At 40.2% G+C, this 22991-nt stretch overlaps 5 protein-coding genes across 7 annotated transcripts; 3 read left to right on the top strand and 2 right to left on the bottom strand.

Moving 5' to 3' along the window:
- The first annotated feature begins 97 nt into the window (after positions 1-97).
- On the top strand, positions 98-4422 carry atxn3 (ataxin 3). 3 transcript variants are annotated; one of them, XM_079231272.1, is made up of 11 exons: positions 98-153; positions 688-852; positions 965-1009; positions 1100-1185; positions 1290-1356; positions 1437-1524; positions 1602-1740; positions 1854-2017; positions 2115-2271; positions 2472-2533; positions 2643-4422. In XM_079231272.1, exons 1-11 carry the CDS (start codon positions 109-111, stop codon positions 2687-2689), a joined length of 1065 nt encoding a protein of 354 aa, XP_079087398.1. In that variant the 5' UTR covers positions 98-108; the 3' UTR covers positions 2690-4422. The 3 variants fall into 3 exon arrangements, with proteins under 3 accessions (XP_079087398.1, XP_079087397.1, XP_079087396.1); XM_079231271.1 differs by having other exon boundaries at positions 1602-1731; positions 1851-2017; positions 2637-4422; XM_079231270.1 differs by having other exon boundaries at positions 1602-1731; positions 2637-4422.
- A 499-nt stretch (positions 4423-4921) lies between these two features.
- serpina10b (serpin peptidase inhibitor, clade A (alpha-1 antiproteinase, antitrypsin), member 10b) lies at positions 4922-6569 on the top strand (the record flags this gene model as incomplete). Its single annotated transcript, XM_079228944.1, has 4 exons — positions 4922-5522; positions 5617-5890; positions 6133-6280; positions 6378-6569. 4 exons carry the CDS (start codon positions 4922-4924, stop codon positions 6567-6569), a joined length of 1215 nt encoding a protein of 404 aa, XP_079085070.1.
- A 2057-nt stretch (positions 6570-8626) lies between these two features.
- Positions 8627-14213, top strand: ddx24 (DEAD (Asp-Glu-Ala-Asp) box helicase 24). The gene is made up of 8 exons (XM_079224327.1): positions 8627-9519; positions 9608-10084; positions 10181-10334; positions 12140-12655; positions 13066-13141; positions 13435-13623; positions 13709-13838; positions 13934-14213. The coding sequence occupies exons 1-8, from the start codon at positions 8685-8687 to the stop codon at positions 14200-14202; spliced, it is 2646 nt and encodes an 881-aa protein (XP_079080453.1). The 5' UTR covers positions 8627-8684; the 3' UTR covers positions 14203-14213.
- A 236-nt stretch (positions 14214-14449) lies between these two features.
- On the bottom strand, positions 14450-16200 carry LOC306741997 (ubiquitin thioesterase OTUB2-like). Its single transcript, XM_079224338.1, has 6 exons — positions 16171-16200; positions 15990-16070; positions 15757-15875; positions 15587-15671; positions 14788-14979; positions 14450-14666 (listed from the first exon to the last, which is right to left on the bottom strand). The coding sequence occupies exons 2-6, from the start codon at positions 16068-16070 to the stop codon at positions 14460-14462; spliced, it is 684 nt and encodes a 227-aa protein (XP_079080464.1). The 5' UTR covers positions 16171-16200; the 3' UTR covers positions 14450-14459.
- A 603-nt stretch (positions 16201-16803) lies between these two features.
- On the bottom strand, positions 16804-21344 carry ccdc197 (coiled-coil domain containing 197; the record flags this gene model as incomplete). Its single annotated transcript, XM_079228966.1, has 9 exons — positions 16804-17319; positions 17410-17526; positions 17626-17736; positions 17819-17991; positions 18111-18193; positions 18275-18432; positions 18537-18713; positions 18989-19034; positions 21241-21344. 9 exons carry the CDS (start codon positions 21342-21344, stop codon positions 17134-17136), a joined length of 1155 nt encoding a protein of 384 aa, XP_079085092.1. The 3' UTR covers positions 16804-17133.
- Positions 21345-22991: the final 1647 nt, after the last annotated feature.

A 22991-nucleotide genomic window follows, 5' to 3' on the forward strand; every position in this document is an offset into this window, starting at 1 on the left:
TGAATGAAGACGCTGCTGGTGTGGGACCAGGCCGCTAGAGGGCGCTGCTCGAGATCGTCCCTTCTTTCCATGGTTGATGAATAGAGCGGAGCTGGAGGTCAGAGTTCAATGTTTGACAGAAAGCTGAATATGGATTCCATATTTCATGAGAAAGTAAGTTAAAACGTTCAAATTAAAACATGAAGCCCCAAGTAATTCGTCGTGTTTTTTTCGGTGAACCTTAAATCTTCCAGCGGCGACTTGTTTCCCGGCGCTATCCGGCCGGTGTTGAGAGATCTGTGGTGTTGTTTGTCAGTATTGTTGTCCAGACAGCTAACATGCTAACTGCATCTGCTAGTCAGACATTATGAAAAGTTTCATTTCAGCTCGTAGTAACAAAGCAGAAAGCTTTCTAGCAGCCGCAACCATGTTATTTTTGTCAAGTTAGAAAACGAACTAGCTACCCGGTCTTTATAAATAAGTAACGTTATGCATTGTGTTGTTTGCGTAAGCTAGCTGTGTGTAGCTCTACCAGTGTATAGCTGGCCGTGAGGACATACCTAATCCGTCAGAGTTTAGTATTTACGTTCGCTAGTTCCATCTTCATAAAGCGGACTACGTTGTGAGGAAAACTATTGTATTGTGCTGTCATGTTAGAATTGTAGTTTGCTCCGGTGTCTTATCAATATTTAAACGTTTATTTTTCAGCAAGAGGGCTCTCTTTGCGCACAACACTGTCTCAACAACCTCCTGCAGGGTGAGTATTTCACTCCTGTGGATCTGTCCTCCATTGCTCATCAGCTTGATGAAGAGGAAAGAATGAGGATGGCTGAAGGTGGGATGGCCAGTGAGGAGTATAGGACCTTCTTACAGGTGAGGAGACATGGAAGGGAATGCTAGTGTTTAGCCTATTTAGTTACACATGGATTTACACATTATATATTCAAACAGTTTCTAACTTTATGTTCTGTGAATGCGATTCTAGCAACCATCTGGGAACATGGATGACAGCGGGTTCTTTTCAATACAAGTGAGAGATTCACTTTTTATTGTTGTCATTAACAGATCAATAACCATTATAAATTAGTGATGTATTGCCTTTTCCGTCTGATTCCTCTAGGTAATTAGCAATGCACTGAGAGTCTGGGGTTTGGAGTTAATCCTCTTCAACAGCCGGGAGTACCAGAGCCTGATGATTAATCCAATGTAAAGTTTTCCAGACTTTATTGTGTAATATCTTAATCTGTAATCCCATAACTACTTTACTGTTTAAATTGAAGGTGACCGCTGTTCCTACTTTCATGTTTCAGAAATGAGAAAGCCTTTATTTGCAACTACAAGGAGCACTGGTTTACTATACGGAAACTCGGACTACAGGTATGAGGCACTTACAAACAAACAATAAACAAGTTGAACTCAACTTTAAATTACAAACAAATATTGTACTGTCATTGCAGTGGTTTAATCTGAATTCACTGTTGACTGGACCAGAGTTGATATCAGACACCTATCTAGCACTTTTTCTTGCACAGCTACAACAAGAAGGTATTGTAAGATTGACTTGTTATACAACGTTTAGTTGTTGCAAAGCAGTGACCAGTCTAAAAGTAGACTTTGTGCAGGTTATTCCATATTTGTGATCCGAGGAAACCTCCCAGAGTGTGAAGCAGAGCAGATTCTTGGGATCATGAGGGTGCAACAGCAGCAGCGACCGAGGCTTATTGGAGAGGATGAAGCCCAGACAAGTGCAGGGTATGTACTGTATGTGTAGACAGTACAATAAGGAGAAGTGTCTTATTGCATGTTTCAAATTGGTCAAAATAAGCCTTTTCTACTTACTTGTGGTAACTGATTACGTCTTGTATTGTGAGCAGTATGTCAGCAGCTCTGAGCCAGACAGAGATGGTCTTTGGTGTGGAGGATGAGGTTGTCGATGAAGATGAAGAGCTGAAGAAAGCTCTGGCACTCAGCAGACAGGACATAGATGTGGAAGATGAAGAAGCTGATCTTCGCAGGGCCATACAGCTTAGCATGCAAGGTAAATTATTAGTTATCCAAAGTTATTATATTATATCCAAATATATTGTTTCTTTGTCCAAATGAAGTTTATAAAAAAAATGTCTTTATTATTATAGGTGCAGTGATGAGCAACAAGTCCTCCGAGTCTGAAATGGGAAATGTGAAATCAGGGAGCCAGGCAGCAGGGAGTGCGCAGGGAGGACAAAGAGCCGGCCAAAATGAGGCTCTCACAGCCGAGGAACTGCGGAAGAGGAGACAAGCCTATTTTGATCGGTAGATTAAACCAGCTTCTACCAACACCTGTTTATGTTAACACTATTGTTGTGGTATTTTCTTAGGCCATAATATTGGTTGTTGTAATTCATTTATAGTTAGAACTTATTGAAGTATTCACGATAGTGTGTCAACGCCGTTTGAATGTACGGAAATGAATGTATGGATTCTGATACAAATCCCCGCTGTTGACTTCTCAGGCAGCAGCAACAAGCTCAGCCGAACATTCCTCAACCAGACACACAATCATCAGGTGGCTCAGGTAAGTACTTTTATATATATATATATATATATATATATATATATATATACAGTGAATATTATGTAATGAATTTGATTTAAAAAAAAACTCTCCCCTCTTTAAGGATCAGTCAACACTGGCTCTGAAGAGGACCAACAACAAAAGCCCATCCAGTGAAGGTGTGCAAGGTTTGCCTATGTTGTTTACCACCTGCCAGGATTGGCAACTCAATACGGGGGTAGCTTTGCTCCTTCCTCTAACCTTTTGCACATGCGAACACAAGGACAGTCAGAAGACTGACACGTTTCCCCTGATTAGTTCGCTGACTGCTTATAGAGAAGAGAACAACGACAAAGAAAAGGCATCAGTTAGTCCAATCTAACTCAGTGAGACACTGACGCTGGGAAAAGGGTGACCACAGAACTCATGATGCAGTTAATCCAAGTTTGCAATTGCCTTTGTACCATGTCGCCTTCTATTTCTATTGTACACTGTTTTTTATTCTTGTTTTTTCTCTGCAATAGATGGAAAGGAATCTTCAGCATACAAAGGGTGTGTTTACTTGTTTGGGGTGAAAACATACAGAGATGATTGTTCTGTGAAAGCCATAATAGACCAATGTTAGGACTACGGATAAACGTTTGATGGATAATGACAGAGCCCCTTACCTTTCAATTGGACTTGTGTTTGTTGGACATAAGATTCCAACACACGCACCATCAGATCACCAGTTTAGTTTTGAAATAATTTCTTGTAGTGAATATCTTTTTGCCAGCAGCACTAAAATAGGTGGGCCATTAAATCCTGACTCGTTTTACTTGCAGATTTCTATGAGTGAACTTCCAAGGTATTTAGAAAGCAACATATTTTTGATGTTGTGGCTTTGTTATCACCTTTAAGTGTATAAGTAGGCATAATGGCACATCTCACAAACACTTACACACACATTATTAAGGGTGTTTTGTCCATTTTTGATGGACGCTGAACAACAGAACTCTATAGAACTATTGGCTGGAATTAAGATGCTTTTGACTGATGCAAATGTTCTATCTGTAAGCAATCTGTAAACAGCATGAAACTGCAGCTGATAGCTAAATACATAGTTCCTTTTTCACATAGCACAGTATAATCACTTAAAACCAAAAAAAAGTCTGTCCTGTCCAACCAGAGACGCTATCTTGTTTCTCTCATCAGTATTTGTCTTGAACTGTATACGGAATTTATTATAAAGAAAAGATTGTTAAAATGATCCTTCTCTCTTCTACTTACCTCCGCAAACAGTCAATAGTTTTACCCTGAAATACTTTTTATAATTGCACTGATTTGACTGATCCCGTATTCCAAAAACACTTTGTTGTGCAATGTTGTCCACATTAGTTATGGTGAGGTTGCCTTGGCTTAAAGCAATGAAAGCCATTGGCTGATTGATGACTTTCCAAAATGACAGTCAAATAGTGGGAATGAATGAAAGATGGAACAAAACATCACTTTAAAGAGTTTTTCTCTTGATTTTCAAAAAAAAATCATGTTGCAACACACATGGTTGACAAATAGACCACATTACAGCATTAAACTGTTGAGTTTGTTTACAGTTATGTTTTCTGAAGTCAATGACTGTTCAGCAAGGATATCGGTCATGCTAAGATTTGCATCCTGTGCTGGAGGGCTTCCAAGAAAACGTCATCATTTCATTCTTGTTTTCATTTTCTTTGGATCTGTTAGGCTTCGTCTATTTGAAATGCACTTGTGAGAGAGTAAAAATGTTGGTTGTTGGGTTCTTATCGTTGCATTATTTTCACTCACTGCGTTCTCACAATAAGTATTCATCCTTTTTCTTATATTCCATATTACCATAGCTCATTCTTTCATTTCAAGTATTAGTTATTGTTCCAGGAATAAAGTGACTGTCACTCCGGAAGTTTGTCATGTCTGTTTTTGTACTTCAATGTTAATATGCAATTATTGACCGTTCTTGTGTCATCACCTGGAAAAGAGACCTTGAACGTTCCAAAAACAAGTCTGATTTCATTTGGGACAACACAACAGGCGGTCATATGTCATATGTTGGGTTAATATGTAACGCTCAGAGCACACTTGAACTTTGTTTCCCCAAATAATAGATGGAGCTTTCAGAAGTAATCTCCCACTAGCTGAATGGTATGTATGATAATGAATCGGCGGGGGAAAAAATATTTAGTCAGAACAATCTATTGCATTTCTAAACTGAATTAATTCAAGTGCTTTTGATGGTAATGGAAATGGGGAAAAAAAGTTATTTATGGGATCAAATCTGTTTAATAATTTTGAGCAGATGGGTTAGTTATCGTGTCACTGTTACATTGTCCTTTTATCAAAAATATCTTTTGACATTGCGTGTTTCAGGTTGTGCAACAAAACCCTCAAAATATAATGGTACCCAAAAGGAAGATGGGATTGATGTTAATTGTAGCCTGCGTGGGTTTCCTCGCTCCTGTCCACCAAGCGCACCTTCCAAATGCTACCATCTCAGATCTTTCCTTCCAAAATATGGACTTTGCCATGAACCTATACAGAACAATAGCCAGCTATCATGATAAGAATGTCTTTTTTTCACCTCTGAGCATCTCCACCAGCTTTGCGGCTCTTTTAATGGCTTCTGATGGTGACACGTACGAGGAAATACTGAAGGGACTCAACCTGGAGCATCTGGAGCGGGCTGACCAGCCAGAACTTATCCCAACACTCTTTCAACTCCTTCATGAGAGCATCACACAGAATGGATCACTGGAACTGGACCAAAGCATGGCCCTCTTTATGCGCCCGCAGTTTGAGGTAGAGAAAGTATTTCAAGATCAACTCAAGAAATTTTTTGAAGCCGACATCCACAGGGTAGACTTTGCGGACACAAAAGGAAGTATCAGCCTCATCAATGAGTTTATCAAGAACAAGACTCGGGACAAAGTGAGAGAGATGATTTCCACCCTGGATCCAATGACCCGTCTCATGTTAATCAACACAATTTTCTTCCAGGGTAAGCTGAATCCCTCTTGTGTCGTAAGATTGTTATTAATCGTGTGTTGACCTTTAGTTCAACAATTAAACTAAAAGTATCATTTCCTCTACAGGATCCTGGCAGACGCCTTTCAACTCCAATTTTACTGAAAATGCCTTGTTCTACATTGACAACTATAATGTTGTGCAAGTGCCGATGATGTACTTAGATAATAAGTTCTACTCAATGAAAGATGATTCTCTTGGTGCTAAAGTGTTGAAGCTACCATATCGGGAAGGTGTTTCCATGCTTATCCTGCTACCAAACAAAGGCGTAGACTACACTGTCGTTGATGATAGGATCACTGCTCAGAAGTTCCTCAGCTGGATCAAAAATCTGCAAAAAACGTAGGTGCATAGAAAGTATTTACGTGGAAAACATTTCACACAGACCTGAAAAGCTCGTCTTTCTATAGATTTTCTACTCCCGTCGGTATTATGTTGTATTTGAGCCATCAAGCTCTTTGTGGCATTTTCTCATGAAAAAGCACTGCATCAACAAACATGCAAATACATAATATCAAATACCTGCAGCATCAGATAACAAGTGAGTTTACTCAACATTGGCGGCCATGTCTTTATGTGCACAGCAATTTGGCAGTCCAGATGCCCAAATTCAAGATGGAAGAGTCGTATTCCCTGCAAGATATTCTACCAGATATGGGCATGAACAGTATCTTCAGTAATTCAGCCGATTTGACAAAGCTGACTAAGGAAGGAGGTCTCAAAGTGTCAGAGGTTAGTTTTCCATTGCACCATGATGTATCCGCATGCTTGCATATTCCAGACTCTGCAGATGTTGATTTATTTTGTTATCTCTACTGTAAAATCACAGGTGCTGCACAAGGCTGTGATCGAGGTGGATGAGGTGGGAACCACTGCAGCAGCTGCCACAGCAATTGGCATGACTCCATATTCCTTGCCCCGAAACTTCATTGTCAACAGGCCGTTTTTCTTCTTCATATACCATGAAGCCACAAACTGTCTGCTCTTCATGGGCAGAGTGATTGACCCTACCAAAAACTAGCAGTGGGTTGTTTGAGCATGTGACATTGTGTTTATTAAGGCTTTTAAATGGCTGTTTTGATGCATTTTTTAATCTTAAATTGAAAATGCTTGTGCTGTCTTGTTCTGTAAGCCTGTCTAATGTGGTCCCGACAATAAATAATTAACATTACTGTGCCTTTCTTTTGGATTTAGTCAAATCATTTCAGCCCTTGGATAAAGATGTGCAAAACACAAACTAAATGAGCAGTGTTATATACATGTGAGCACCAGCACAAGGACACTTTGGCTTTTCGTCACTTTAAATATATTAACATCTACAAACGGCAGACCTGATGGACCATTGTAAAAAATACAAAAAAAATCCTTAGACAATTATTTATTTACATTTATAAATGTATACAGATGACTTAACTTTTTCCGACGGCTGATTAGAAAATAAGAAACATGACCTTTTAATAACATTTGTACCTGCAATATTGATGGCATTACAGAAGTCTTAAAAATGTATAGTTTAAAATAATAATGTTGTCATTACTTACAATGTGCAAACCATTCATTAAAAGGTGACTTCTAGGAATGTGGTAACAACACATCAAATCTTAATAAGACGTGTCACACCTCAAACACTGAGTTTAGTGAGATTAGAAAAGTCTTAAAGTATTACTTTCTCTGAAATGCATCAATAACTGATTGTATATCACATATTATCACTATATCTATACCCACTATCACCCCTGAATGACAAGCCGCGACACAAATCGAGGAACATTCTCAACTTCTCAATATTTAATGAAAAGATGGTGCAGTTTGAACCTGAGATAATACAGAATATGTATGCCAACACAAAAACAAGTTTAATGATAAACCAAAACGACCAGCTGGTGGCGATGCTAGAGAGGGAACTATTCCCTTTTACACTTTAATTAAAAACCAAAAAGTGCATCTTCAGGACTCGAGGTATTACAACATACATAACAATTCAGAATCTTCAGCCATTTTTAAACAGACTCAACAGCTTGCATGCACAAACAAAAAAGTCCAACAACTAAGAAGTAGTTTCAAAAAGACTCAAATGACCTAACTTTAACTGAGAATACACACTCACTGAATCTATGACAAACACTTTACTATAGAAAAAATCACTGTCTAGAGGAGCAGCTTTACCACAAATTCTAAATAAATTAAACAAAAAGTGCAATTCAAAAGGATTCATATATACGACATTAATGATTACCTCACTGAAAAATATTGTGCTTTACAGAAAATTAAGCAGCACTCAATTCTCCTCACGAACCCCGAGGTTTTTCCTGTCATGCAGGCAGCGCCATCAGCTGTGCATTTTATATTCAGTAGGCTGTTTAATTTAATAATCCTAAAAACCCAGAGTCTCCCCCATATCAGGATGGTTTGACCCAACCTGGCACACGCTGCTGAAAACAAGTTGAAACCAGAGCCGGCAAAAAAAAACGACACTCCGCTGCATAAAAAAGTCCCTCCAAAATAAAACCACCGGACGAAAAAATAAAATAAAAATGTGTTTCTTTTCTTTTGCCCAGGCAAAGGCCCGCGACCCACTGAAAACGGTTCCCACCAGTTGAGAATCACTGATCTAGAGAAAGCAGGCTCCTGGTCACTTCACTTAATAAATACCATTACGAATTGTTTGTATTAGCCGCGTCATTGTGCGGCAGAGAGAACTCTGTAACCGCTGTTTGACTAATAAAGTTTTTTCAAACCACGTGATCAACACTGTCATGGCTGCGCCCTCGTGTGATGCGTGGTTTGTAACGTTATTTTGACTTTAACAAAACTAAAGCCGGTCACGGTAGTACTTTTTTCCCATTGTTTTTACTTAGAGTTGTTGTATTGTTGTTTATTATTTACTAGGCCAGTTGTTTCGGACATTTTTTATATAACTAGGTTAGTTAGAGAGCTTCGGCACTTAACGCTAGCTGCCAGCTAACTTCACATACAACGCCACGCTTTAAACAGCTCCGCTTGTGGTAGGCAATTCAACGTGTTGGCTTGACTCGGTATTTGTTGGAAAATGTTTAAAAAGTTCAATAAGATGAAGCCCAGAAACAAGCGTATTTCTCCCGGACTGATCAAATCAGGCAAAAAACGGAGCGTCCACATGAAAGGCAATTGGAAAGCTGTAGAGGTCGATCCCAGTGTCTTCTCCGAGGAGGGAATGGAGGGTCTGGTGTGTTTTGAAGAGCTGACAAATTATCGGTTGGTAGACTCTGAAATTGCTGCAGCTAAAGCAGGAAAGGAAGTCACCGAGGAGAAGAAGAAGAAGAAGAAAACAAAGAAGAGAAAAGCCAGCGAGGGAGAGGAGGAGGCTGGAGAGAAGGTAGATGTGGAGAGCAAAGAAGGACAGAAAACAGCAGAACCAGCCAAGAAGAAAGCCAAAAAGAAGAAGGCAAATAAGAAACTGGCTGCACAGGAATCGGACCAAGCACATGCCACTGCCGAAGAAGTGATACAGAAAGTTGTAGCTGCAGGTGAGGAGGGAGGAGAAGATAAAGGGCCTCCAGAAGAGGCCTCTAAAGATACAGCAATTAGTTCAGCACCTGATGCTCAATTAAAACCTACAAAGAAGAGCAACAAAAAGAAGCAGAAGCAAAAGAAAAAGAAGCAGCAGATGAAAAAGGATAAAATCCTAGAGGCACAGGCAAAGCAGGAGTCTACGTCAGAACTTCAGTCTCTGGAAAAAGAAAACCCCACTCAAGACCAAGTTAAAAAGCATCCCAAAAACAAAAAGCAGATAAAGAATTGGACAAATGCAGCAATGTCTGGCCCCGAAGACAAAAAAGCTGATGTGAGTGCCTGGAATGACCTGTTTGTTCCCTCCCCAGTGCTAAGGGCACTGAGCAGTCTTGGATTCAGCTCACCGAGTCCTATACAAGCCCTGGCTTTGCCTCCAGCTATCAGGGATCGTATGGATATACTGGGGGCGGCTGAGACAGGCAAGATAAAATACCCTTTGTTTTTGTCCCATAACAGTATGTCTTCATGTTTCCATAAGTGAAGCTAATGTGAGCACTGTCATTACAGGAAGTGGGAAGACCCTGGCTTTCGGTATTCCCATGATCCACGCCATCATGGAGTGGAAGAACAGTTCAGAAAAATCAGTTGATGACGACACTGAATCAACCACAAAGGTGGAGAGTTTGTGTTTACCAGCTGTAGATGAGTCCACAATAGAAGAAGACAAGGAGGACAACGTGGACGCTGAGGGAGAAGAGGGTGAAAGCGTCACAGAGCAGGATCAGGGTGACACAGATGAACATGACAGCGAAGACGACGGTGAAGAAAAATATGACAATGAGAAGCTTGGGTGTGTTCGAGTAATAGAAAATGCAGAGTTTGACTTTGACCCCACCGCTGAAGAAGAAGAAGAACAAGAACAAGAAGAAGAAGAACCTCCTGCTGGTGGTCACCTTCAGCCTCTGCTTGGACTGGTGCTCACTCCCACCAGGGAGCTGGCTGTTCAGGTCAAGCACCATATTGATGCGATCACACAATTTACAGGTAAGTCATTCAAGTTATATGACTACCAGGTTTTTGTTTTTAATAATCAAATGCAACTATGAATGTCAAAATACTCAATATGTTACTTTTGTGTAGACATCAAAACAGCAATAGTGGTGGGTGGAATGGCACAACAGAAACAACGAAGGATGCTGACGCGAAGACCAGAAATCGTTATTGCCACTCCAGGACGTCTGTGGGACTTGATCCAGGAAGGGCATCCACATCTGCAGAATTTAAGACGGCTCAAGTAAGTCACAATTCACACCTCTTTCTTATATGATTTGGCAATATGGTCAAACTCAGTATGGCAATATATTTTAGATTTCAATATTATATTGATTAACATATGGAAAATATGTTAAAAATCACAGATAAATAGATCTAATAAAGCAGTGTTTCCCCTGCCATTATATTAGGGGGGGGCCGCCCCGCATATGTTATTGATATTATCTACACGACAGCTTGTCATTTCTGGCTCTACATGGTCACGCGTTACAACTCTTCTCTGCTCTCGGTATCGCGCACGCCGGAGTTCTGCCCCGACGCACACAGACACGTGCGACGCACAGTGGACAGAGAGAAAGACGGAGAGCGCCGAAAAATATGTCATGTGCTTTTCATAATGGGATTGGCTGCTTTAAGCTATCAGCTATCACTTTTAAAGCCTAACAGTGAATGTATTTGCAGGTCAAGACAAGCATTTGCAACAGGCTGCAGCCCGCGGAGCTCGGTAAATGGACGTTTCTGACTTTGCGTATCGAGAGGCTCTGGAAATATTCTTCCAAAAGCACGAAAAATACACTGCAGTGACTGCACATTCAAATAAATGAACACCATGTTTCCTTTAAGTCAGTATTTATCAAACTGGGGCGTATTACAGATGGGGCGCAAGAGGAAATGCTGGTTTTAAATGTACGCCGTAAATAAGTTGCGCATGCGCGACTCGCCGATTCTTGGCATTTTGCCAAAGGCCGATCTCTGTGAGGTCGTCGATTCTGCTGTTGCGTCTCATCAGAATACAGATCTACGCTCAACATTGAGCATGAATTGAGAGCAGCCGTATCAAACCTCGTTTTAAAAAGATTTGTAGAGGAAAGCAGCTCATTGCAGCAACTAATACTGATCAAACTTGATGGCTCGCATATCTGCACTCATTCTGCTTTGTTTTGCCAAAAAATAGCTTATTTTAGTAGTAACTAAATATTAGTTAACTTTTGCAAGGATATAACTTGATTTTAATTTTTCTAACACAGTGATAACACTTTTTTTTAAATGTTTGTCTGATGGAGGGATCTGGTTTACTTGAAAGGGATTGCAATGTTCTTTATTCTATTATTTATGAAAGCACAGATGGAGTCACTAGTAGTACTGTGAGGTATTACTTTGTCGTACTGTGAGGTACCACGATGTAGTATAGTATGTATTTCAGTACAACATATTAGTTTTTGATAACAATATATAATAAAAGCATAGTTTTGTAATAAAAACAATACAATGTTATTGAAGGCCAATAAACGGGAGACCTGAATTATCATCGAGCCCTACTTCCTTATTTATTTGTCAGATTTTGATTAAGGGTTTTGGTTCCTGAAGGGTAGATGTCCTGTTTACATTCACACTGAAAAATAAATATAAATATGGAGTGTGCTTTGGGCTTTTTTAGCCAGCAAGGATAGGCCACATTAGCTTAGGGGACCCATCCAGGATGTCATATAAAGATTGAATAAATGGTGTGTAAAATGCTATGTATGAATGAATAGGCCTTAAGTACAACATTAGCAGTAAAAGTCTAAATAATTAAGAGAGACCAGGCATTGACTGCATGCACATTATTGCTATTTGTAGGAAGGGTCCCTGTGCAACCATTTTCAAACAAAAAGCCACAGGCAGCAGCGCATTGTGTGTTGAAGGCAGACTTTGTTTTATTATTATTGAACATCTGGAATAATTTGAGTGTGATGAATATTTATATGATGTTGATCATTCTCAGAGAAGTAGTTATTTTTTTCATGCTACCTTTTGTTAACTTCTCTTTGTTGTGTTATCCTACAGGTGCCTAGTCATTGACGAAGCAGATCGCATGGTAGAGAGAGGCCACTTTGCAGAGCTGGAGAGTCTGCTGGAGATGCTGAACACTGTTCACTTTAATCCCAAGAGGCAGACTTTTGTGTTCTCTGCCACACTGACCATGGATCGCAGCGTGCCCATGCGCCTTCTGCAGAAGAAGAAGAGGAAGAATCTGGACAACAGGGGCCAGCTGGAAGTTCTCATGGAGAAAGTGGGGATCAGGTCCAAACCCAAAATAATTGACCTGACCAGGAAAGAGGCAACTGTGGAGACCCTGACTGAGACCCGAATCCATTGTCAGAAGGAAGAGAAGGACTTCTACCTTTATTACTTTTTGCTCCAGTATCCTGGCCGCACCATGGTTTTTGCCAACAGTATAGACTGTATCAAGAGACTGAACTCTCTGCTGGTTATCATGGACCGCACTCCACTGCCCCTTCATGCCAACATGCACCAGAAGCAACGCCTCAAAAACCTGGAAAGGTTTGCTGAGAGGGAGAGGTGAGGTTTGCACACACTTGCACTAGCAGTCTGATGGTGTTTGCCTCAGGTTAGTCAGTGTGTTCCTATGAGGAAACATCAAAAAAAGTCTGATCTGCAACTAAGGTGGAGAAACAACTCGAGTGCACTTTGAATTGTCTGCACATGTACGTGTGTCGCTCCCATCTTGACACAGTCTCCCCCGGTAAAAATAAAGAAAGTATAAATAAACTATAGAATTATACAGATTGAGATGACTTATTTTGAACTAAGAATAGTAATTTGCTAACTTTGAGTCCCCCCAGTTTTTGTAATAAGCTCAGTCTTAAAAGTGATACTTAATACTAAAAATATCTTATTGTTTAGCATCTCTTCAATATCACATCCCTTGACATGGAATCAACTCACTGCTTACTGAATGTCATTCTCAGTTGTGTTCTGCTGACTACTGATGTGGCCTCTCGAGGACTGGATATCCCAAACGTTGAGCATGTCATTCACTACCAGGTAAGCTTTGTCCACAGCTTTTATTGATGATCAAAGCCATTTACTTATATTAAACCAACATGCGTATTGTTCTGTATAAACAAGGATGTTTTACTGAGCCTTGGTGCAGGAATTGCTTTACTGTCGAGCTAAATTTTATGTTTGATGTTAATAATACAGCTGCATAGCTGTTAACTGTAATATGTTATTAAAAGGGTTTTCTGTATAGATGTCCTACTGCAGCATATTGGATGCATAAAGAGAACCTCTGTTACTGTTACCTGGTGTATTGTAAATCATGTCCTCTTCATCAGGTTCCCAGGACTTCTGAGACTTACGTCCATCGGAGTGGCAGAACAGCGAGAGCGACCAAAGAGGGTCTGAGTTTGCTGCTGATAGGCCCAGACGACATGATAAACTTCAAAAAGATCTACAAGGCTCTTGGGAAGGACGAGGATCTTCCCATGTTCCCCATAGAGCTCAAATGCATGGAAGCCATCAAGGTGAGATCCAATATTAGGTCAAGCCTTTATGTGACATTCAAGAGATTATATTTGGTTGTTCATTGTTGAGTGCGTTTCTCCACAGGAGCGGGTCAACTTGGCCAGACGGATCGAGAAGATTGAGTTCCACAACAGCAGGGAGAAGCAGCACAACTCCTGGTTCAAACAAGCGGCAGCGGCCCTGGAGGTGGACCTGGATGACGATCTTTTAGTTGGTGAGACCAACATAACACAACATGTTCTGCACCATGTTCCCTTTATTTAAAAATGTTAAAATACAGACAACTAAATATACCATCTATGTCCACAGGTGGGGGAAATGATGAAGACTATGACAGAGAGCAGCAGAGGGTGGTAAAGGGGATGAAAAAGCATTTGAAGCATCTGATCACTCAGCCGGTATTCAAGAATGTGGCTTACAACAAGTACCCCACTCAAATGGGAAAGCTCTCCCTGCCTCACTTGTCTCATGCTGGGAGGGGAAATGCCCTCACCAGGGTTTCAATACAGGAGAAGAAACGGAAGTCAAAAAAAGGTGGTGCGCAACAGCAGAAAAAAGCAGCAGCAGTGACATGTTAATGGAATGTGTATTTAGAGCGGCCATCTGACATGGTGTATGCAATTGTTAATTTATGTAAATGTTTTACATAACTTCATTTAAATACTTATTGCACAATGTGCACACAAAAAAAATGTATTTCCAAATGTTGTTGAGTCGTTGTACACTGCAAGCCTTTATAAAAATGATTTCATAAGTGTCTTAAAGCCCAGTTGGGATTTTTCTTCCACCAAAGTCAATGTTCCTGAGTTGAGCGGAGTCCTCGTGTGTCTCGTGGTCAGTGTTGAGGTCGTGGGTAGAGAATGTTATAATGTGACGTTTGGTAGAGGAGGTGCAGAGAGGGCTCAGCACCTTCTGGAATGACGTGGTGAGCCAACAGTTGTTCATCGCCCTCCATAGAGACGATGTGGATGCCAATATCCAGGGCCTGTGACAGAGCTAAGATGTCCACGTGATCACACTCCATCGCCATGGTCTCCACTTCCTGAATGAAGAGAGCGAAGACGTTACCAAACCCGACAATTATATTTCCTTGACTTGTACTTCTGTGAAACCTTGGAGCTACTATTTGTTTCACTAGGTGGCAGCAGCACTTAGTTACAAACCTGGTGACAGTAGACTAGTAGATTAGGCGCCTCCACAAAGTTGCAGAAGAATTCCGCCTGGTTTTGCAGGCGTGCTGAAGTGAGCAGCCGGAGATACTGCACCACGCTGTCAGACGTCATCTGCTCATTGAAGAGCCTGAGCAGCGTGTCTTCCTGCTCATCAGCCTGGCACTGCTCCACAACGTTAACAACCTGTAAGACCAGTCGGTATTTAGACACATGAGTTTAAACTTGTTCGACAAGTGTGCCTAACATACTTGTATTTGAATTCCCTGCATCGTTTTTTTAAAAAGCAGAGAGATCCATGAGCAGTTCCAATGAGAAACTGATAGATTAGTGCCCAAAGATGTCCAATTGGTTTTGACTTGCAATACTTATATCAAATTAGTCGTTAGCTGTACAACAGAAAACCTTCATAGGTAAGGTGACATGTCAGAACTGTGACTTTCTTATCCGGAAGATGGTTTGTGAATAGAATTTTGTTCAGACCATAAAAACATTCTCTTATCCAAATTATTATAACTATCTATTTTGCACTATATCCGTCGTATGTGCCTTTGTGTGTATTATTACAAACCCTGCTTCTGTGGGAGCATTGTTACGGCATGCCCAAACTAGTAATCAGACTATAATTGCTTCTATTTCTGAAGGGTTCGTTCCCAACAATAAATTATCCTTGTTGTTGCTCATGTCTGAATTCTTTTATTTTCCAGGCTTATTAGAACCAAGGCTTTACTGGCCTTATATTTCATGGTAAATCAATCAAATCTGACTGCAAAAAAAGAAGTGCATTATTTACTGTGTTCAGGTGGTGCTTGAAGGACCTCTCATCAAATCCCGCAGAAGACAAGTCTTCATAGGTTTGAACAATTTTCTCCTTAAATCTGAAAGCCAAACCAGTCAGATATGAGCACCTTAAACTTTAGGTGACTTCAGTTTTGGGAAACGGCAGTAAAGAGGATGACTGACCTCTGCAAAGCCCGGGCATTGCGCAGCACTGACTCCAAGTGTGCAAAGCAGAGGGCTCTGTAGAAGCAGTTTCCATCTCCGCGCACTTGTCTGACGGTGGAAAACTGCCCGCTTAGATCCTAACAAAGGACAAGAGGTGTGGTTATTATGCGACGGACAGTTTGCAGCCTTTAAACGGGGCGACTGGCCGCTTGCAGTCGCCTTCACCACCCCACCCAAACTAAATGTCCTACTTTGTATTTGGCACCCGGCGTTTGCTCGGGAAACAGCGAAGAGATGTCCTCTCGGCATGAGACGAGGCTGCCTGCCTCCATCTGTCGAGAAACAAACAGCTTTACTATTTTAAGACCAACCCGCACGACATACCTTCGTATTTCAACAATATGGAAACAATGTGAGAACAAACGTAATTACAGTGTAGCAATAATCTGTGCGTCAAAGATGTGTGTCAAAACATTGTTGCAATCGTATTTCCATTTTCTGGAAACCGGATGTTTGCAGAAACCACGTGCTCCTGTTAAAGGGACAGTACAGTGTTTGTTTTAACGCTGGAGTCATACCTTCGTATTGGGGAAGCGAAACAATGATCAAGCCAAAAGGTTATCTTCTAAATAGAAGTCAGTGTTAATTGCGTTAGTCTACAATGGAAACCCACAATTAACCTCTGCTGCAAGTAGAAATCCTACATTCAGGATCATACTTTTGTCAAATAGGAGTCTTATCAGTATTTGTTTTTCTTCTTCAAATTATCAAGGTGAAAGTAACGTTACTGCGTTACCATCTTTATGGTCGAGGTGGTGTTGATTTTAACAACTTCATATCGTAATAATGCATCATATTTATCTGTTGATCTCTGACGTAACAAGTCGCTTACTTATGGCTGTCATATGATAGATAGATTGATAGATAGATGTATACTTTATTTATCCCCCAGGGGAAATTAGTTTGTCACAGTAGAAAGCAACGAACATAGAAAACAGAAAAAAGACACAAATCAGGAATGCAAAGTAATCAATATATACAACAAAGCGTATTCATTTAGGAAATTGCAAAGTATGTGCAATATGTGTATATAAGTATGTACAGTATATTATTGGAATAATAAAACGCTAAATATTTACCTCAAGTGAGGCGTATACATGGAAACACTTAAGTGAAGTACAAGTAGGCTATTTCAAAAAAGATCTTTGTATACAATAAGCTACGTGAGTAAATGTACTCAGAATCAAAATCAGAACTGTTTATTGCCAAGTTCGTTACACATAGAAGGAATTTGACTTGGTGAAAGTTGCATAACCATAAACAAAAACAAAAAACTGTGCAATAACATGAGAAATATATTGCTTTAAGCAGTGACACCATGGTTAAAGTTCCACATCAACTCATTGTCGCACTCTTTCTACTGACTTTACTTGAACTTTTAATTTGTGTTTTACTGCCGATGCTTCTCATTGACCCCCTTTCTCTTTTGTCTGTCGGAGCTGTTCGACTTGTCATGGCAGATCCAGACTCCATCAGTCTTCTCGCTCTCCTCTCCGTGTCTGCCTTGTCCAGGATGTACTCCTAAAATCATACTCCTGGTTAGTTTAAAAAGTAGGTAAAGGAACATAAATTACTACTATTTATCAAAAAACTAATTTCTTAAGATAGTACCTTCACCATGTCCATCATTGACAGTATGTTCATGTTTTCCAGTGGTCCATATGTTGATAGGTAGCACTGCTCTGCAAGATTGTTGATTGCCATAAGCAAGCGACCCTCTTCTTTAACCTGAGTGGCAATGGCACATTTGACAACATTTCTATCCCCAACTCCAATCCGCAAATTAGTTCATGGACCTTTCCAACTCATAAGCGTGAAAGCATATACCTTCTGTCTGTGCAGGCCTTGCTCCAGCAGCATGTTAACCTCTGCCTGCTTATTCTTTTCTTTAAGGGTTTCTAACTCACTCTGGAGTTCAGACAGTTCTTTATTGGCCATCTGCAACACACATAAAAAGTCGTTCATTTAAGCATTTAAATTGAAGAAAAGGTGTGTGTGCGTGTGTGTGTGTGTGTCTGACCAATGTTTCAATACTGTGCTCCTGCTTCATGATCAGCAGTTGTGGCTGGCTCTGCTCCACCTCCTCCTCCATGCTCTCCAAACGCTGCAGCAGCTCCCGGTAGGTGATGGACAGGGTCTCGTGGCGCCGAATGATGGGCATAACCAAAGATTCAGACCCATTATCAAGGAAAGCTGAAAGACATCGTGCCGTTTGGTCCATTTTACAGCCAGTGTGTAATTAACTCATTAGGATAAGCAGAACAGATGTAAAAGTTGTCTTATGGAGGCCAATACAAGTCTGTTCAACTTACTGCTGGGGAAATGATCTATTGTTTTCATCAAGTAGTCCTCATAGATTTTGTATTTGGACATTCTCTTCTTTAAAACTTGCTTTCTGTGAATTAAGATATGGGAAAACTGAGATTAAATGTGACGGCATGATCGTTGCATTAAGGCGTCGGTTGAAAGTTCTCACCTGGCTCTCAGTTGTTTCAGCTCATCTGTCAGGTCTTCTATCTCTCTCTGCTTTGAAATGTTCATCTCAAGTGCAGCCTCGTACTTCTGCAGCGCTCGGCGTCGCTTCACTTCATTTTCAGCCACAAACTTTTCAAACTTCATCACCCTCTCTGTAGTCTGGGTGAAAATACAAATGCCAAGGCTATTTATGTTTGGCCAGTCAGTGGATATCTAGAGCATAATCATTCGTGCCTTGAAATATTCAGGGGTTTTTAATTCACCTGCTGTTGTTTTAGTTCCAGTTCAGACCTTCTCTGAGCAAGAGCCTCCATGCGGTTCTTAAACTCCTGTCGTTTGAGTGTGAGTTGTTGGTCCACCTTGTCCAACTCTGCCCGTTTCTTCAGAACCAGGGTCTTCTGCAAAGTGTTCACTCCCGCCTCAAGGACTCTGCTGGAAGTCTAACCACATGATAAACACTCAAACTCTGTCCATGTTCCAAAATATCTTTAAAATAAGTCAGCACAGGCCACAAAACCTCATTTTCTGTATTATTATTTTAATATTCTAAACATATGAGTATCACTCAAACTCTGTCCATGTTAAAATAATATCTTATAAAAGAGTCATCACAGGCCACAAAATCAAATGTTCTGTATTATTATTTTAATAATCTATTTCAACAGCATATCATGACATCCTTACTTGTATTGCATGCTTACTTAGTCTGTCTTACCTCTGTCACAACAGGTAGGTAGTTGACATGTTCCTCTTTTCTGTGTCTGCTGGTGAGAAATAGATTTTCAGAATCATCCAATCGACTAGTGGTGTATAAAGTACCCAAAGGTCGTACTTGAGTAAAAGTAAAGATACCTTACTGGAAAATTACTCCAGTAAAAGTAAAGATACCTTACTGGAAAATTACTCCAGTAAAAGTAAAGATACCTTACTGGAAAATTACTCCAGTAAAAGTAAAAGTCACCTCTTAAAATACTACTTGAGTAAAAGTCTTAAAATATCTGATATGTTCTGTACTTAAGTATAAAAAGTATTTTTCTGATATAAAATGTACTTAAGTATTGAAAGTAAAAGTACAAGTACATGATTTTAAAAAAAAGCAAAGGGTCTGAATTTTGACTTTGAATTTTGAGAATTATGAAGTTTATTCTTTTCAGTGCTATAGCCAAGGACAAGGGGTTGTGTTGAAAATAACTGGGTTGGCTGTGATCCATCCACATATATTATGTTCAACATAATATATTGTACCGAAGTATACTTTTGCATCATAATTCTCCAAAAAGCAATATGACACTCTGAAGGAGTTGTGACAGTGTGGTTATAAGTATGCTCATTCCGCCCGGTACCGGTCCGTGGGTCCCTTGGGCGGGAAGATGTTTTATTGTGAAAAAGGACCGGATACATCCGTCTGTGGTAACCTCAGACGGAACCTAGTGACACGTCAAGATGTTACGTTACTCTAAAAATGAAATTTAAGTCTGTTTTAACTCGGTGTTCTGGATTAAAACCAAGGCAGAGTATCCTGAGATCGCCAAAAAAGCACGAAAACATGCGTCCATTTCAACATCCTGTCTTTGTGCAGCGGGTTATACGTTAAGAGTAGACTGGAATAAAGGTTTAGTTAGGAGTAGAGTCAGTAGACTGGACTAAAGGTTTAGTTAGGAGTAGAGTCAGTAGACTGGAATAAAGGTTTAGTTAGGAGTAGAGTCAGTAGACTGGAATAAAGGTTTAGTTAGGAGTAGAGTCAGCAGACTGGAATAAAGGTTTAGTTATTAGTAGAGTCAGTAGACTGGAATAAAGGTTTAGTTAGGAGTAGAGTCAGTAGACTGGACTAAAGGTTTAGTTAGGAGTAGAGTCAGTAGACTGGAATAAAGGTTTAGTTAGGAGTAGAGTCAGTAGACTGGAATAAAGGTTTAGTTAGGAGTAGAGTCAGTAGACTGGACTAAAGGTTTAGTTAGGAGTAGAGTCAGTAGACTGGAATAAAGGTTTAGTTAGGAGTAGAGTCAGTAGACTGGAATAAAGGTTTAGTTAGGAGTAGAGTCAGTAGACTGGAATAAAGGTTTAGTTAGGAGTAGAGTCAGTAGACTGGAATAAAGGTTTAGTTAGGAGTAGAGTCAGTAGACTGGAATAAAGGTTTAGTTAGGAGTAGAGTCAGCAGACTGGAATAAAGGTTTAGTTATTAGTAGAGTCAGTAGACTGGAATAAAGGTTTAGTTAGGAGTAGAGTCAGTAGACTGGACTAAAGGTTTAGTTAGTAGAGTCAGTAGACTGGACTAAAGGTTTAGTTAGGAGTAGAGTCAGTAGACTGGACTAAAGGTTTAGTTAGGAGTAGAGTCAGTAGACTGGACTAAAGGTTTAGTTAGGAGTAGAGTCAGTAGACTGGACTAAAGGTTTAGTTAGGAGTAGAGTCAGTAGACTGGACTAAAGGTTTAGTTAGGAGTAGAGTCAGTAGACGGACATAACGAACACACGTCAGGTGTTGTTGTCTCCTGTCTCTCCGAGGTCGGACCCGGTCCGTGAATATATTGTCTTCACGTAACCGGTCCGTGAATATATTGTCTTATATTGTCGGTCCGTGACGCATAAAGGTTTGTTACCGCTGGACTAGAGGATGTAAAGGGAAAATGCAGAATATTGTGATTCGCAAAACCTGCTTGGTGGAGTCTGTGTTCCACCACAGTCCCGGATGTGTTTTTTTTTTTTTCTAAAGATAGATTTGATTTTGTAGCGAGTAACGAAGGTTTCAGGGGAAATGTATCGGAGTAAAAGTACCAGTTTTCTTTGCAAAATGTCGTGAAGTAAAAGTAAACAGAAATATAAAGAGTAGAGTACAGATATCCCAAAAAACTACTTAAGTACAGTAACGAAGTATTTCTTCTTCGTTACTATACACCACTGCAATCGACACATTTATGAATGGGTTTTAGAGCAGTAAAGCTTCTTCCACTGTATGATGCAAGCACCGGCCTACCTGTCTTTCAACTGTGTGACAAAAACGTTTCTTATTCTGTTTTCCACCGTCAGTTTGAGTCGGGCGTCGCTGTCCTCGAGGACAGGCAGGGAAGACGTCGTCATGTTTTTTGCCACTATATTGTCCTGTAATCCTGATGAGTAAACAAGTGCCGCAATTATTCCACGTTTTTTGCGACCAGAACGTCTTTTTCCGGATGTGTTCCTTGGATTTGTGTTGCGGTTGCCTGGGAACCGCCTGCGAGACAACAGGGAATGTACCGGGATCGTTTCGCCGTTGTCACGGCAACTGCCAGAGGGGTGGTTCTCCTTTAATGACCGAATGAGACCAACGTATCCATGGAGATGAGACCGTTCCAGGTCCGAGACGAGGAGAACGTTAAGAGCGCTCACACCGCTCTAATTTACGAGAACCGAGTCCAGAAAGGTTCTCACATGATGCATTACTCTGTTCCATAGTTGAACCAATATTGACATTGAAGTAATGATAATAAAAGCACAATTAAGAAGAAGAAAAAAGTCTTCTGCTTTGCCAACTTTTTTTTAATTAAAGATCCCATTCAGACATTCTTTAGACACATCTGCTTTAAATGATACTTTCTATCCAATTAAGTTTATTGAACTAGAGCACCTTGTTAAAAATATATATTTCCTTCTTCTCTTTTATTGAAAATTATATATGTTGTGACTATGCAAATAACTGGTGGATGCACATTCACTGAAAGGTCCGTTCTCAATCTGTTTGTGCGCGGGAAGTTCCAAATTACATCACACTTGTGAAAGTTGCATGTTGACCCATGAGTGGTTTACAAACACACGTCACACTATCATGCTCGTACCAATGTACGTGTGTCTTAAATCCAGATTTGAAGTCAGCACAGAAAATGTCACCCTTCAAGGAATGAATAGGACAACTCATCATTCTGATCAGTGAAGGTCAAACATCCAAGTAAAGTCACAATAAGTATTTTGAGCACACATTTTTAAGTGGAGAGACTTTCCATTCGCCATAGTGGACATATGACTTATCATTAAAGCAAAGCTTGAATTAATAAAGTGAATGATGGTTGCATCTGTATTATTTTGACCAATAGACCATTTTCCTTGCAGACTACTTGATTTGAGATAGCAGGAAAACTGCAGATGTAATCACTGGTGAGGCTTGCTGACGCACTTGAATGAGACAGAGGCAATGTTAACCATATTAATTACACCTTTAAAGTGTTCGAAATAAACACCATGCACCCCTCAGTGTTAGCACTATCTACTTCCTTCTTCTCAAATAACTGTACTAAATACTTCCTTAATGATTGTTATAAAACAATGTGTGACTGCTCAGAAATTTGGAAACAGCCTCATTGAAGTCTGGTTCCTCCAACTGTACATAGACATGTTGATATACTTGTTTGTGTCAAATAAACCTTTCAACTACGTTCAATATAGTTGCAGGAAGCATTCTTCCGAAGAAGGGATTGTGAAACAAAAATCAGCTGTTTTTGTTCTGTGCACATTTTCACACTGACAGTAAGAGCGGATACAACCGAAGGATACTCTTCTCTCTTGTTATGAAGATAGATCAACACATCTACTTTGAATGATGAGGAACACTGACACGGGGTGAGTTGCAGTATTTGAATTACAGTTAAGCTTTAAAGACTAATTTTAAGACTGTTTCTATACTTGGTCTTCCAAATCTCTCCTCTTTCTGTGTGTGTTTTATCTATGCTAAAAATAAAACATGTTTTCTTCAAC

Source organism: Taurulus bubalis (genome assembly GCF_910589615.1).
Source record: "Taurulus bubalis genome assembly, chromosome: 1".
Classification (NCBI taxonomy): domain Eukaryota; kingdom Metazoa; phylum Chordata; class Actinopteri; order Perciformes; family Cottidae; genus Taurulus; species Taurulus bubalis.